General features: G+C 41.0%; 1 protein-coding gene across 1 annotated transcript in view; it reads right to left on the reverse strand.

Annotated features, from left to right (window-relative positions):
• Positions 1-15,092, reverse strand: part of LOC146639650 (heterogeneous nuclear ribonucleoprotein C-like 1) — a 38,656-nt gene extending 23,564 nt beyond the window's left edge. Inside the window, exons 1-3 of the mRNA XM_085354342.1 lie at positions 15,071-15,092; positions 14,394-14,498; positions 10,690-10,765 (exon numbers count right to left, since the gene is read on the reverse strand). Coding sequence (XP_085210468.1) covers positions 10,690-10,765; positions 14,394-14,498; positions 15,071-15,092 — 203 coding nt within the window. The remainder of the gene's footprint in view (positions 1-10,689; positions 10,766-14,393; positions 14,499-15,070) is intronic.
• Between the last annotated feature and the right edge of the window lie 811 nt (positions 15,093-15,903).

The raw sequence follows: 15,903 nt of genomic DNA on the forward strand, positions 1-15,903 counted from the left end.
TCATGGGGGTCAGTGGGGTTACTAAAATACCGTAGTGCTCTTTGTAAAAACTCACACTTGTTTATATACTCACACACACTCACTATTCACCTCCTCTGTTCACCCCGCTAACCCCCATTACCTCTCTGTGCTGACAGTGAGCTTTTCAGGTCCAGGCGACAGAAAAGGGGCTCCTGCCTCCCAAACGCTGACATGCTCAAACACACCCCTCCCATCATCACCCTTTCCACTGTACTCCCTGAGCCACTCATTGTTTGTATTGCTCACCTTTCCCTATCTGTGTGCCATTCTGCAGCTCTCATCAGAATAAACCTTGAGTAAGTTTTCTGTGTCTTCTGGTCCCTGGTAGCTACAGTCCTGCGATCCAAGAAGTAATAGGAAGTGAGACGCAGCAATACAAGGGCTGTGAAATGTACACTGATCAGTCACAACATTAAAACTACTGACACTTATGTTGTCATTACAACGTAATATTCTGCTTGGTAATCTTGGATTCTGGTGTTTATGTCGATGGTAGCCTGGCATGTACCACCTAACTAGCAATCTTTATAGATAAAGGATCCCCACCCAGTCGGTACACCACACTCTGACAGCAGCAGCCTCCCACACCCTGCCCCACCACATGAAACTGCTCAGGAATGGGTCGATACTACCAAGAGCCCAAGCACTGACCCAAGGCCCGAAATGAAGGAATATCTGTAGGATGTGCAGAAGCCCACATGAGGGTTAATGAGCGGGACCTACAAAACACTAGGCAAATGGTTTTAATATTGATGTTGACATGTGGATATTGGTCACTGGACACGCGCAGTTGAGTATAAAAACATTATTCTGTGCTCTTAAGAAGCTGGACATGCTCCTGTGCTCCTGGACTGGATTTTCTAAGTGTTCCCAGTGATATTGACGAAAGTCACCTTTGAACAATTGTTTATATCGTTTTACTTTTTTACCAAGCCTGGAGAGGCAGCTTGCTCCCCTAAGCTGACTGACCGTCTAAATGCAATCCAGTATTGATCGTCCTTCCTCGGGCCATTCACACAGCCTTGCTGAGGACACATTAAATGTGTTATAAGTCATTAAGAGCTCCAGGTCTCAAATCTCACATGTCTAGGTTAAAATATATTGACGCAGTGTGCGCTGACAAACTTTGTATTTTGTGAGGCAGCCTGTAGGTGTGTGTGCTGACACCTGGATCGCACGTGTGTGAGAGCTTGTGTGAGTGTGATGGTATATAAGCCCGTGTGAATGCACAGTATACCCTTTCTGTACTGTGCTGAACATTGGGGAGCATGTGTCAGTGTATGGGTGTGTTGGGTACATGCAGAGACATTGAATCTGTGCGTGATTGTGCTTGTGGTTTGCGTGTGTATAGGGAGCCGACTCGTCCTCTCGCTGCCCCGGGGGCTCAGAGCCCATTTCCTGTTGTGCAGCGTGATAAGTTTCCCTGTCAGATCCTCCCAGCACCACTATATTTCTGATAAGCTCCACTGCTAGTTTTCCCGACCTCTGGCACAGAGATCAATTTGAGATTGATTCAGAATGCCCTGCTGGGCCGAACTGGAAGATCAATTTGAGATGGATTGTTCATGCCAGGGGGCCAATGACACGCGGTGCAGTGCTCACTTGCTTTCTCTCCTTTGCTTTCTTCACCCCTCGCTCTCCCTGAATGCTGTTATTTCTTCCTCTCTCTGCATTTTTCTCTCTTACGTACCCGTCTGCCAATTGTTTCACACTTGTCTTGTTACGGTATTACACCCTGCCTGTCTTTCAAGTTTCTGCATCAATCTTTATTCATGCCTCCTTTTTTCCACCTGCTTGCCTTACATTCTCCTCCCAGTGTGGAGAATGCTGTGGGGATAGAGATGACTTCATTAGCAAAGGGGCCAGCCACGGTAGAGTGATAAGCCTGTAGGACAGGAAAGATAACTCATCTGGCCTGGTAATGCTCACAGCCACACAGTATATGGATATAAACCAACAGAAACACACACACAGAAAGAGATAGATTTTTCTTCCTGGTGAATATGGCCCTTCGTGCCATTATGCCCTGAGCCACCGGTGTCACCATTGCTGGCTCATGACCTTATTTCCAAAGAACATTGTGTCTGCAGCCAGCCTGCCGCTCCCTTGCTCCTTCCTTCGAACCGCTCGAACCCTATCTTCTATCATCTCTGTTGTTCTCTACTCTCTCAAAGGCTTTGTCAGTGGCCCTGAAACCAGCAGATGCACTTTCCTTCTGTCTCCATGGAAAGCGACCTTTTCCCCAACAGTACATCCACCTCTGACTGCACTGACCTTTACCCACAGTCCAGCCCTAGTCATCTCTCAGGAATGCACTGAAAACGGCACATCACACAGGTGCATTCATGCGGAGAGCAAGCTGACAAAGGACAGAGAGAAAAGCTGGACACAAAAATGAAAATGACAGTTATGTTGTAAAATTGATGTTCACGTGGAAAGGGGAGGGAACAGTAGGCTTTGATGAATAGTTAGTGGGCTGTTTTTGGCCGAGGCACAAGTCAAGGCTGCCACCATGGTCTCTCACTCACTCTCTCAGACAGTCAGACTCTCCTCCCTTGTCACTTTGTCGTACACACTAAAAGAAACGTGGTTGTGATGAGAATAAAAAGCTTCACAGAGAAGTTCGCGCTACTTTTACTTGTCCTGGTTAGTCGCTGCTGGACACATGTCAGAGGTTATGAAAAAATGCAACAAGTGCTTTGTTCAAAATCTACTAACGTCTAAAGTGACTAATCTGGGTTCATTTCTGTCAGCATTTTGTGTAATGTTTTCAATATAACAGATTTCCACTTTTTCACACGAGCGTAAATGAGTTGCACACAAGTCTTCAACACTTTAAATAATGCAGTGTTCAGGATTTGACACAATTAATACTCAAATCTTCTCGATCTGGGAATGAGCCGTGATATCAAAACATGGAGACACACTCAGCGAGCCTCGCACTCGACTGGCCTCATCGTCTGGCAGAACAACAACAACGCTGCTCACAAAGAAAACACGGATGCATTAGTCACACAGACAAAGAACTTCCTCCACACTTGATTTAACTTAATTTTTCCAAGGTGCAGACATAAGCAGAATATTTGTCCTATTTGTAAGGATAAATTAAATAGCGAGAAATCCATCACTGTAAACTGGAATACACAGCAAAGTACTTTTTAAACAAATGGACACCAAAGCAATAGGTGAGCTGTTTTATTTGTTAGATACTTTTTGAATGCAGATGAAAAACATCCAATGTCATATCCCTTGCTCAGTTACTTTTTGCAAAGTTAGCAAGGACAGGGCAACTACTTCGAGTTTATGAAAGGAAATAAATGTTATTTTACTCCTACCATGCATAAGTCACACAATCTCAGATATGAGCTCACACTAGTCTTGGGCATAGATCAGGAACAATGATATCATGTCAATTCTAAACCCAAAGCCCACGCTGGGAAGAACACAGGAGGCGGTGTAATCAGGTTTTGCATCTATTTTACATATTTATTTCTCTTTATATGTTAGAAGTGACAGAAGTCTGTTTTTTGCATTTCTAATAAATGTGAGGCCTTTTTTTAGTTTCTCATTCTGTGCAAACTGCACTCCTCTCTCTATAAATAATGTTTACAAATGTCATTTTAAAAATTGATTACAATGTGTTGTGCGCACATTTGGCTCTGGGTAGGGATCATAACAGCTGGTAGTCAGCTGCGTTGTGACAATTGAGAGACACAGAACTGTATCCAGCAGAAAGAGGTCATTCTTAAAATCGGCGAACATTGACAGTGCCTCAGTTTGCCCTTTGTTTTTCCACTGCTGGTGGATTTACAGATGTCAGCCAACCGAGCCTAAGGCGAGACCCTCATATACAAACTGTCAAAACAAGTGCTGCATGGAAACAAATGAGGAGGAGGAGGATATTGTTTTTTAAGATTCAAATGTAGGTTTATGGGTTATTCCCAACACTGCCGTCTTGAATGACAGCTTAAGCTTTATGTCATCTGTCTTTTTTAAGAGTTTTTATTGGTCTTTCATGCTGTAAAACTAATAGTGCACGCCATGCACAGTCAAGACAAGTATGTTTAATTGAAAGCTGTAATAGGATGTGGCTGTGTAGTGTATATATCCTACCGAATGTTTGGAATTTAATATTCATCTTTGTTTGTTTTCTTTAAAATAACTTGGTTTAAACCTGTCTGCTCGTTCTTCTTTCCCCATCATCAGAGGTGACAAAAGTACAGACATTCAGTATTTAAGTAGAAGTACAAATACTTCTGTTAAAAAATACTCAATTAGAAGTACTTATATTTACTTCAAATCGAGTACAACTTATTTAAAAGGCTCTGAAATGTACTCAAAGTAAGAAAGCTCTTTTGAGGACACTTTTACAAGCTATTTTTGTGCGATGCCATCTGAACCTCGTACTATAATAATTTCACAAAATTCTAAAAGCACATGAGAAGACAAACTTTATTTTAGTCCAAATTTAAATTCTAATGAATGTACCCGGCTTGAATCAGTTATGTAGAACATGAGGCTAGAAGAAAAGGAGAATTAAAAATATATATATTTTCTGTTGCCTGTGAAATGAGCACAGTCAGGGTTAAAGGGGGATTCAGTGGGTGGAGGAACCTTAAGATCGACTGCAGTGGTTCCACGTAGGGAAAAGAATCACATCCCAGAATAACTTCTATTGTAAGATCCATTCGATTTTAGATGTACAGGCTGTGATCAGCTGACCTGAGGTTTACTGTTTACTCTTTGTGGATCTACACAACTGAATTCAACAAGATGTCAGCAGATGTTTCATGAATGGTCTTTGCTGATTTCCATCCTCTACACTGACAGTACAATGTTTACACTGTCTTTATACTTCGTTCAGTGAATGAATCTAAGCATCATCAGCTTAAATTCAAATTCATCTCTGCAACACTTAATCTAGCCTAACTCTGACCATGAACACCAAAGCTGCTGTGCACCAGTCACACACTGTTCTTTGCTTTACAGCCATCACAGAACATTAAACTGCAACCTTTAAATACCACACAGTTAGTATAACTTAGTTTGTTTTCCAGGATGTTTCACAACACAACTTTACATCAAATACAGATCCAAAATCTGGTTTAACAAATGAGGTGCTATATCAGATACAACTTATATCTCTTTGTAATTGATAACCATTAGGATTGCTTTTCATGTGTTACTGTTAAAGGGTGCAGAGACTTGAAATAATAACTCCCCTCAAATGTCTTAAACCAAAGGTAACACGTCTGTTTTGAAAATGTAAGTGGTAGGAAATATAGATATTTGTGTTAAAATGTAGGACGTAACAGTAAAAAGAAAAATAAGTACTCAAGTAAAGATACCTGAAAATCGTGTATAGTTACAAAGTATTTGTACTTGGTTACTCGCCAGCTCTCCCCATGTGTGACAACACATTCCCATTCACAGTGCCAAGCTTGGAGAGTACACTCAAGAGCCACTTTGATACATCTGTTCAACAGCTTCTTAACTCAAAAATCTAATCAGCCAATTACATAGCAGCAACTCAATGCATTTAGGCATGTAAACATGGTCAAGACAGCGTGCTGAAGTTCAAATTGAGCATCATAATGGGGATTAAAGGTGATTTAGGTGACTTTGAAAATGGCAGTTGTTGACACAAAAAACGGCTGGTCTGAGCATTTCAGAAATTGCTGATCTACTGGGATTTTCCTACACAGTCTTCTCTAAAGAGAACATATATTATTTTATGACACAGTTTGGGCCCTTTAATTTGTAGACAGAATAAGAAAGGCTGAGATGGTTTTTACATGTGCAAAAGAGAAACAGTGAAAGGATTTTGAATATGGAGCTGCCAGGCAACAGGAAAAAAAGGGTCCACAGAGAAGATTCATGGATGTAGTAAAGGAGGACATCCAGAGGGTTGGTGTGACAGAAGAGGATGCTAGGGTTAAAGTGAGATGGAGGCAGATGATCTACTTACGTGACCACTAAAGCTATTATACTCTGTTGCGTACACGGACAGGGACCCAAAATTGAGTCACAGGTACCTAGCGGTCCATAGTGGACTTGTGGATGTGGAAAGCATAAAACCTGTTTAAAGGGACCAGCCAAAGGAAGAAGAAGAAAACTTTGGGCTCCTTAATACCAAATGAATATTGTTTAAATGTACCATCTTCTAATGGCTGCTTCCAGCACGGTAGCACACCATGTCACAAAGCACAGGTCATCTCAAACTGGTTTCTTGAACATCACAATGAGTTCACTGTACTCATAGCCTACAGTCACCTCAATCCAACAGAGCACCTCTGGCATGTGGTGGACTGGGAGATTTACATCACTGATGTCCGTTGATGTCGACATATCTGCAGCAACTGTGTGACGCTATCATGTCAATATGAAAAAAAAACCTTGAATTTATGTATTGATAAATTAGGGATCTCTGAAGGCAAAAGTGTACCTAATGATGTGGCTGGTGATTTTATAGTGTTACCATAACCAATAAAAAAAAGAGCAACATTAAATGAAGTTAATAATATGACCTAAAATATTTCCTGTCACTCTCTTATCCATCGCCGTGCTGTCAAATTAGCTTTTAAGTTCTGGTTCACTGTGTATAACGTAGGACTTCATCATCTACTGTTTCTGGCCACTTCAGAGTTCATATTTGCCCCTTCTGCCCCCTTCAGCGTCTTTGAGCTGATCTAACAGATGGCTCGCACTGTTTCCATCCTAACACCGACTCCTCTATGAGTAGCCCCTCTCATAATTAAAGAAGAAATCAGACGAAAATACCAGCGACCAGATGCTCAGCACATTGCCACTCGGTTTCAAGGCTACCCTCCTATCCCCCTCCTCTGTGCCTCTCTCCTTCCCCTTACCACTGAGAAAACCAATGGAGCAGCTAGTAAAATGAATACTGTAGTAACCTTAAGATAGACTGGACATACTTCGGAGAGAAAAAAAATTACAACTACAGCCACAAAAGTCTTATCACACATAACAAGGGGAGAAGAAAATATTAGTTAACATGACTATGCCTGTGTGTTATTGTTCCATCTTAATTATAACAGCAAGTGCTTTGAGAGACAAAGGCCAAAAAAGACTAAACAGCAAGCCTCCCTCCATCACCCAACCCAGTCTTCTATCCCAAGCCATGGGTTAACTATACATTGACCGCACACACACATTCAAGCACACACGCTCCTCTGAGACCCCTCATATGGCACCTGAGCCTTCCTATATGGGCCACACAGTACAGTGCAGTGAGCTTTGTAGTAATGCACTGGAGCACACAAGGGCCACGGCTGCAGCATCAACAGCATCTGGGTTGTGGAACATTTGCCACTCGCTACACCCCATCACTGCTTCCACAGCTGTGGCTCACTAATAGAGAGGACCTGTGACAGTCAGAAAGCATGAACGATAAATGATGACAACACCCATATGTTGCCAGGGTCGCTGTAGAGGAAATAGCCTGGGGGTAGATATAGTGCATGAGAGAATGGCAGCAGGAAGAGACAGAAGAAAAAAAACAAACGTGCTTGATATCATGAGGCAAGAAATGACTTGCAGTGCATTAAGACATCAAATGAAAACCTTTATTGGGTTTTACTATCAATAGAGTTTAAAATTTTTATTGTGAGCTTCATAATCCAGCTTTCAAGCCATAATAACAGTTTAGAAAGAGTGGTAGGCTACATGGTTTTGGATGAGTAGATTACACTGCTTTAGCATCTTAGACATGACTTAGAAAGTTTGTTTGCAAAGTAATCTAGGCCACAGGCGAACGTTTGTTGGCCAGCGCTGTGAGAATAGTGGGAGGGAGTAGTCAGGGCACGCTGCTGCTAGCAGCACAAAGCAAGATTACTGGAGCCTGGACAGAGAGATTTTTTGGTAGCTGCCTCACAACATTTTCATGTGTAACTGTAGCTGTACTGCTCACATTTTCTTTAGAAATCAAAATATATATGTTATGCAGAGGAATTGTAAACACTGCCTTCCAGTAAGGCCAAAAGAAAGCATTTTATTCCTTTTTATTTTGTAACTTACTGTCATGCATTTGATTTTGCCATCAGTCTAACGGTTGGTAATTTTGGTTTGTCTTGATAACTGTTGATGGATTACCTTTTAAAATGTATGGAGAAAATTGTCCATATACACAAATCCTCATTGCATAAACTTTGTTGAATCTTCCTCTAGTGTCACTACGAGTTTGTGATTTGTCAGTTTTATTAAATTGTGTCCCTTTCAGGATGAACTGTAATAATGTAATCCTCTGACTATCCCAGCGTGTCTCAACTCAGGTACTTCTGTTAGCAGGCTGCACTCATGCAGTGCATTTTGTGAACATCAGCAATTTGATGCGTGTCTGACCATAATGCTAAATTCATTTCCAGGGAAGAGAACAGTTGTGTTTAATAAAACCAAGATGACACAACACGTGTGATGTTTGGTTTGAGTTGCAGGGCAACTTCCTTACATTCTGGTCACTCAGACGCTCAGGATGTTGGACATTTAACCATCAAGAAACCAGTTGCTCACCAAAACTACTTGTAACTAGTTGCCAAATACAAATAGAAAAATAAATAAATAAATGCAGTAATGGGCAGCCACTGATTTTTCCTACTCGCAAGGACACTGCTGTCCTATTTTTCCTTTAGTGTGACTGAGCCACTACACGCAATTAATCTTCTTCACGCTGGGTGAAAATTGTTTGGTGGTTTGTGCTATGTGGCTAGAAAAATGACCACATGACCACTAAGGGTGAGAAAAAGGCAGTTTTTCATCCTCATGTTTTGTGACAGTTAGTTAGTACACTATCATGCATTCATGTACCCTTAAATGTGAACAGACTCAAAATAGTTTGAGTTCCACACTAGTTTGAGTGATGATCAAAACTCTGCAAAAATAATTACATCCACAAGTCTGTGCTGTAAGTGATATATGTCAGTATAGTAATCTAAATTGTTTATCAAAACAATACCTGCTTATCATTAGAACAGCATTGTCCATAAATACGCTGACGTGAAGATTAGCATCAGGCTTAAAGCACCACTGCACATGCGTCACAGAGCGACCCGCATGACTGTAATCATGTTTTTTGCATGTATTAACAGGCTGGATGTGTCCCGTGCTTAGTTTAGCCTGCTGGATGTGTCTATAAGCCTCAAACGACCACAGAAATCCAACGTCCTCTGCTTTAAGTCTATGTCATTTCTGCAAAATATCACGGAGGCTATATCAGGCTACATTGGGGTTGCTACCTCAGGTGTTTTCCACTGGGTGTTAGTCATCGTGAGTATGTGTGTTGTATGACTAATCTCATTAATGCATGCAGTGCTGTTGAATAACTGCATGGTGGAATGGCTGAATAATGTTTGGGGGTTCAAGGTTTAGGCAGGGCTGGTTAGAGGGATTGGAGCAGGGAGCACAAGTAGAGAGCTGGATTAACTGTTTTCAAGGACATGCTGTCTACATAATACATAATGACCCATATTGCACTATTTTTACATCTATACACCACTCTAATATATGATGAAACCAACAGAAGGACATCAATACAGCTGCCTTGAATTGAAAATCATCAGTGTGTATTGTGGAGCTGGAAACACATGTGGAGGCCCTGTTGCACAGAAGATAGAATATTAATGAGATTTTCTGATTGAGACCGAGACAAACAAGTTGGCCTCAATATCAGTACATCTGTTAATATTCATTTTCTATTCTTGTTTGCATTCCTAACCTACTTTGCAGTATTTTTTTTTATCCTAGAGTGGACGTCCGGCAACATATTTTAAAAATTAATGTTTTTCTCATCTTAGCTTCTTAAATGTTAAAAAAACACTTTTGTATGCTTTCAGAAACTATCATTTAATTTGGGAATTTGGTGACTTTTTCTAAATTTCTTGGACTTTTCTATTTTGTTCCCCTTTGTTTTAAATTAATTTTGAAGGACATACATGGATTTACAGAGTACATACAATGAGCCATTACCAGTGAGTGCTACAAAATGAGGATCGACTCAAACTTAACAAAAAGACAGTACTCTCTGTGGTTTGTGCTAATAAAAGGAGCTTTGGCCTACAGAGCCGCAGCCAGAGAAAAATCTGCAGTTCAAAGAGAGAGTTCGAGTTGAGTAATGAAACCATGAATGAATTCAAACAAGCCCACACACTGTCATCTCTTCCACTACCCCTCCAACTCCCTTCCCCAGCCATCTGAGCACAGAGTTTACATTAGTGTAGCTGCACACCGCAGTATTGAACTGTCAGCAATAAACAGTAATCAGCTCCAATCATATGTGTGCACTACATCAACAGATGGATTCAAACATTGACTGATGGAGACAGCACCTCTGGCCAAAATCAATAGCAGCTTACATACACTGGTATGAAGCTAATAACAAATAATGCTGCATTGATTGGAAAGCTGAGGTGCAACCATTGAGTTACAGATAAAGGGCTGCAGCAAATAATAGAGCGCATGATTATCTCTGAGTGTGTGGGGGATAGGAGAGTGTTCCTGTGTGTGTGTGTGTGTGTGTGTGTGTGTGTGTGTGTGTGTGTGTGTGTGTGTGTGTGTGTGTGTGTGTGTGTGTGCTTTGTGGGCTTTGTGGGTGTGTGAGCTTTGTGGGCTTTGTGGGCTTTGTGGGTGTGGGGAGGTGGGCGGTGTCATACTCACCCATAAGTGGTGTTGCTGGCCCTCTTACGGGCTGCCCTAGAGCGGCTTGACTTCAACTCTCCACTCATGCTCATGTCTGCATGAAAGAGCAACCAATTAACTTTGTACTGATACAGTAAAGAGCGACATACTGCAACACAACAAAGAGAGAGTACAAACACACACACACACACACAGGAACCTCCAGATGACTAAATGGCATACACATGGTCATGTTTATCCTACACTTGGGTCTTCTTTATTCTGGCAACATTTACATAATCTACAGCAGCTTGACATGATGCTGACTAAAGGGCCAGCTAAGACTGACAGAAGCCAGTATCTGTTTTCACGTCCACCTCCCTCCAGCCACTTTGAGCTAGACTGTTCACTCCATTTTTATTTCCTGTCTGCAAGGATACATTGGAAACTTGGCACAACCTCTAAAAAGCTCAACTGAGCTCTGATCTCACTCTTTCTCTCCTGCAAACACTTTTATATACATGTTTGTACTAGCCATTTAACCATAAACCATCTTGATTACAGGACACACCAGCAGCTCACTGCTCTCACTGTGCTTGCTCTCTTGTCAATTTACCAAAGGTGAGTAAAAGACAAAACAAAAACAGGCAGGAGGTAAGCAGCAAAGAGACGGGGAGAGGAGAGAAGTCCAGTCTGACATGGACAGATGGGTGGTGAATGGAGTGTGACTGGGCCAGCTGCACATACACTCGCACAGCATGATTGTCAAATGGCTGGAAGCGACAATTAATTAAGTATGGGTTTGAAAGTGTGAAAAGAAATTTAGACATACGTATGCGCCTTTACCTCCCAAAGTAGACATAGTATTTTCATGAAAAAGTGACTACATCTCCTTACACTAAAAGGACAAAAGGCCTACACATTATCTTTTAAATATAATGGCTCAGCATTGTGTGCCAGGAAAACAAAACTGAGTTTTATAATGAGTTTGCTGAGCAACAGGATGACTGTATGATTGACTGCGTGATGAAGCCATTACACAGGAAGAGAGGGGAGGATGCTGCTGAGCACAGTTGTGTCGCTCAACAGGAGCAAAACCTCAGGAGGTAATCAGAGTGCTATCAGAGTAAACAAAATCCTATATACACCACAGTTAGCTCCTCCTTTGCAGACTTCACATCTATGCCCATGCATGTATGCACGTATATATATGTGTATTATACTTTGTTTTGTTTTGGGGGTTTTCTGTTCAGAGGTATAGTTTCAAAAAACAAGGCAAACTGCGTTTTGAATTAAAGTGACTTCACATAAATGACAACTTTTTTTGGTGAGCCACACACAGATTCTGCCCTATAGTTGGCTACAGAAACATAGAGGCCCATGAAAAAGAAGTGAACTCACAGTGTTATAAAATACTCCACCCTGCTCTAACCACGGTGAACGCAAAGGAAAAAGTGATTCATGGTTGTTGTGATGCAATATGCATTTTTTCCCCTTGCAAATACCAAACAGTCTCACTTTAAGCAGCTACATTGTGCATTTATTAGAGCTATAAAAAAATAATAACTTGTTTGAAAGACACTACTATTGTAGGCCTTTGGATAAAATCATCTGCTAAATGAATATAATGCAGACTAAAGAGTTTTGAGGACATACATATAGTATTGTGGATCATATGTCAAAATTGTAGCTTTTATCATGAAAACATGTTGCAGATTACAACCACTATGTTTCACTACTGTCATTTATTATCCATTTATACCATCCATTTTATTGGAGGGCAATCACAAGTAGACTATTAGTTTAGTTTTATTTCTATTTTTGCTTCTAGTTTAGATGACAGATTTAAGAAAATATATGGTTTAAATATAAACACATAATTGAAACATTACTACATCATCACCGTGTGGTTAGAAACCGTACAGACAGCAATTCTGCAATACGTGCAAAATTGGATTATTTTCAATGAATACTAATATTTCAGCCATAACAAGATTGTGTAGTGATTCAGGACTCATTTACAAATCCATGACCAGCCTGAGAGATTCCAGGTGCAAACTGGCAGGGAGATATAGAACTCAAACGGCAGTATAATCTGATAGACAGTTATTTCGTAAAACTGGCTCAAAGAGCATCAGAGGACACAGCAAGGTCACATGCGATCAGCTGTAATGGGTTATAAAGCCTCAGCCTCTGCCACAGTCCATCACTATGCTTTGTATCAGCGGATGTCAGGCTGACTGCCAGAGTGCCGCTTCATACCCAGCCAAAGTTAGAGCCAGCTTAATCACACTACCTGGAAACAAAATTACATAGACACAATGTGGAAAAGCTTTTCTTATTCTGAGTTTTCAAAGCTAGAAGGAGCCTAGATTTCCCCTGAAGATCCCAGTCAATCAGCACCCACCCTGCTCTAATGAAACCTTGGACCTGGATCAAAGTTAGGAAATAGGAATCTGTGTATTCACCTCATTGGAAAACACTGAAAGTTGCTTTAAGAGTCTGCAACACATGCATTAAGGGGAGTCTGTGCACAGCACTTACTTTATTTTCACAGATTCTTTTTTAGCAAACAGTCTGAACGCACACACACACACACACACACACACACACACACACACACACACACACACTTGAAGTCACGGATGTGTGGGAGATTGGATAATGTGATCAGATGAAAAAAGCTAAATCTGCCGTCTTCTATCATCATTTTTATTTTCATCCCAATTCTTCAATTTATCACGCGTTGGGCTGAACCGCATCCCTAAATGTTTGATGTATTTTTCAGTGTAATTTGATTCAACATCTTAATCGAGTAACTAACTTCAGAGCAGAACGCAAACGCTTGAGCTGCAGACTGACACTGAAATTTTCAGAGGCATTTAATTCAAATGGAATATTTGGTAATACCGTTCGCACACTCACTTTGCTTTTCTGAAGCGCTGCATCCTAAAAGTAAAAGAAAAGAGAGCGCGTATGGCTGAACGCTTTTGCAACAATCATTTAAACCAGGACTGCAAAGCTGATTTCAATTTAGCAGATTGGTTAAATTACAAAAGAACCTTGATAAAAGATTAAACTACAGTAAGATATTTTCTGCTCTTGTATTGTTCTTTGTCTGTCCTTAGTGCCTTTTCTTTTGATTACTGGTTATTGGCTTTACTTAAGCCTACTACTTATTCTGGACCAGAACAAATTTGTCAAGGCACAGTATACAGTACTATCAAGCAGCACAACCAGAATAGCAGAAATTAACATTTTATTAACCTAAATTTGATTTAGACTTACAGTTGATGATATCATTGTGACTGTAGGATCACATAAATCCCCCTCACTTGTCATAAAGCTTATTAATTAATTCACATCCTGGTAGTGTTGACGATGTCTAGGTATAAGTGCAGCGTGTGCAGGTCTTGTCGATATGCCGAGTCTCTGCACGTTCCTGCAACCATGAACACTTAGTTTCCACTCACAGATAAAAACACGAAACTGTGTAACATAAATTATTACTTACAGCTCTAAGGAACAAATAAAAAACAGGAAATATACTGTTTGCTGGCATGGATACATGGTAAGTTGAGAGAGATGCTAGTGTGCTAAAAACCACGTCTCAACAGTGAAGCAGATTGCAGCATTATAGTGAGGGAGACGACAACAGTGACTTGACTTTATTTTTGCACTGTGGAAGTATTCAACAGTTTAAGATGCGTTTTACTTTCACTGTGGAGTCTTTTAGTCTATACTGACCTTGTCTGAAGCCTCTGCTTCCCCACCAGACAAGTAGCTTTGAGAACAGACTGAGGTTTCCAAACTAGTGTGGAAGTTGTGAGAAGATATTGGCACTGTGCCTGCATGGTAATGTAGTCTTATTAGAAACTGTTCATGGATGCACTGTTCACTTTGCAGATGAAGAAGAAAACTAAAGAAATCTCAATCCATATGGAGAGATGGGTATTACAACATAATTAAGCTATAAGTCATTTCACTAGCAAAAGCCTTTGTATCCTGACTAGACCATGTGCTGACCTTGCCAATATGAGAAACACACTTGGCTTTTGCTTAAAGGTAAATTTGCCTGAAACACCTCTTAATGCATCACAGTGTTTAACATCCTCAAGTCCAGTGTCTCCTATATTACCACAGCACCTTCTGATTGGACTAATGTTTACGGACAGGGAAAAGCGAGAAAAACAGCTCTGAGGTACAAATGTAGAGAAACCGGAGCTTCAGGCTGAAGTGCACAGATGAGCACACAAAAGCTGAAAAGCTTCCAGGATGAAGGGGGAAAATGGCAGTGGAGAGAAAAGGAATGAGAGGAACAATGGCAAATACTGTCTTTCAGAAACACCGTGGTGCATGCAAACATCCACTAAAACAGGCATCATCACACATACACAAGGAAACACTTCGGTATACTCACATCTTGGACTGAACAGGGTCATATCAGGGATGCAGAACAACCAGAAGACTGTTGAGTGGAAGGACTAGCCGAGGATTTCTTTCCTTCTGTTTTATAACTCTCTCGTCTTATGTCCTCACTCTCAGACTATGTGCGCGGTGTTGTTTGCGTGTACGCGCGCCGGTAAGCGTGTGCTCAAAATACTGTTTGGCTGACTGCTGTGATACTACTGAGTCAGTGACAAACCAGCTAGAGAAGCACCAATGGGATGTACCAAATTTGTTATTGTGGCAGGGGCGTACGGGAGCACTGGAATGTTCCATTAGCTGGAAAACTGGAAGGAGGGTAGGATGAGTGCGCAGCTGCTTCTCCCCACAGCAACAGGAGCTTTGGCAGGAGCTTCGGGCTTACAAATTCAAACCAGGCGAAAAGGAAGCTGCTATAGTGCATGTAGTGCATGTGTGTGTTTGTGTTTGCACTTTAATGCATGTGTCAAAGAAGAGCAGAAGCCTGAAGGCACAGGTGTGTGTTTGTTTCACTTCACATGTGCACTATACAGAACTGTAGTCTCTACTGTATATAATTAGCACGACTAAAAGTAATGCAATAGGGAAATAAATTTCCCACAATCAAAGGACAAAAGTGACCTATTTCCCATAGTTTCCCGTGTCATTAACATGCAGTTGTCTGCTAGGTTTCACCTCTTTTATGATTTTTCATGCTTTCAACTGTTTTTCAGGTCAATTTTGGTGCATTTTAATACAATTATCTGTCAAATAATATGCTTTGTGTTGCCATCAATTCTATTACTGGCTCACTCAAGAAGTCTGGCCTCCTGGTTTTGGCAAGTGAAA

Source organism: Diplotaxodon limnothrissa, linkage group LG1, assembly GCF_057381915.1.
Source record: "Diplotaxodon limnothrissa isolate DT_005_m linkage group LG1, D_limnothrissa_male_GT1.1, whole genome shotgun sequence".
Classification (NCBI taxonomy): domain Eukaryota; kingdom Metazoa; phylum Chordata; class Actinopteri; order Cichliformes; family Cichlidae; genus Diplotaxodon; species Diplotaxodon limnothrissa.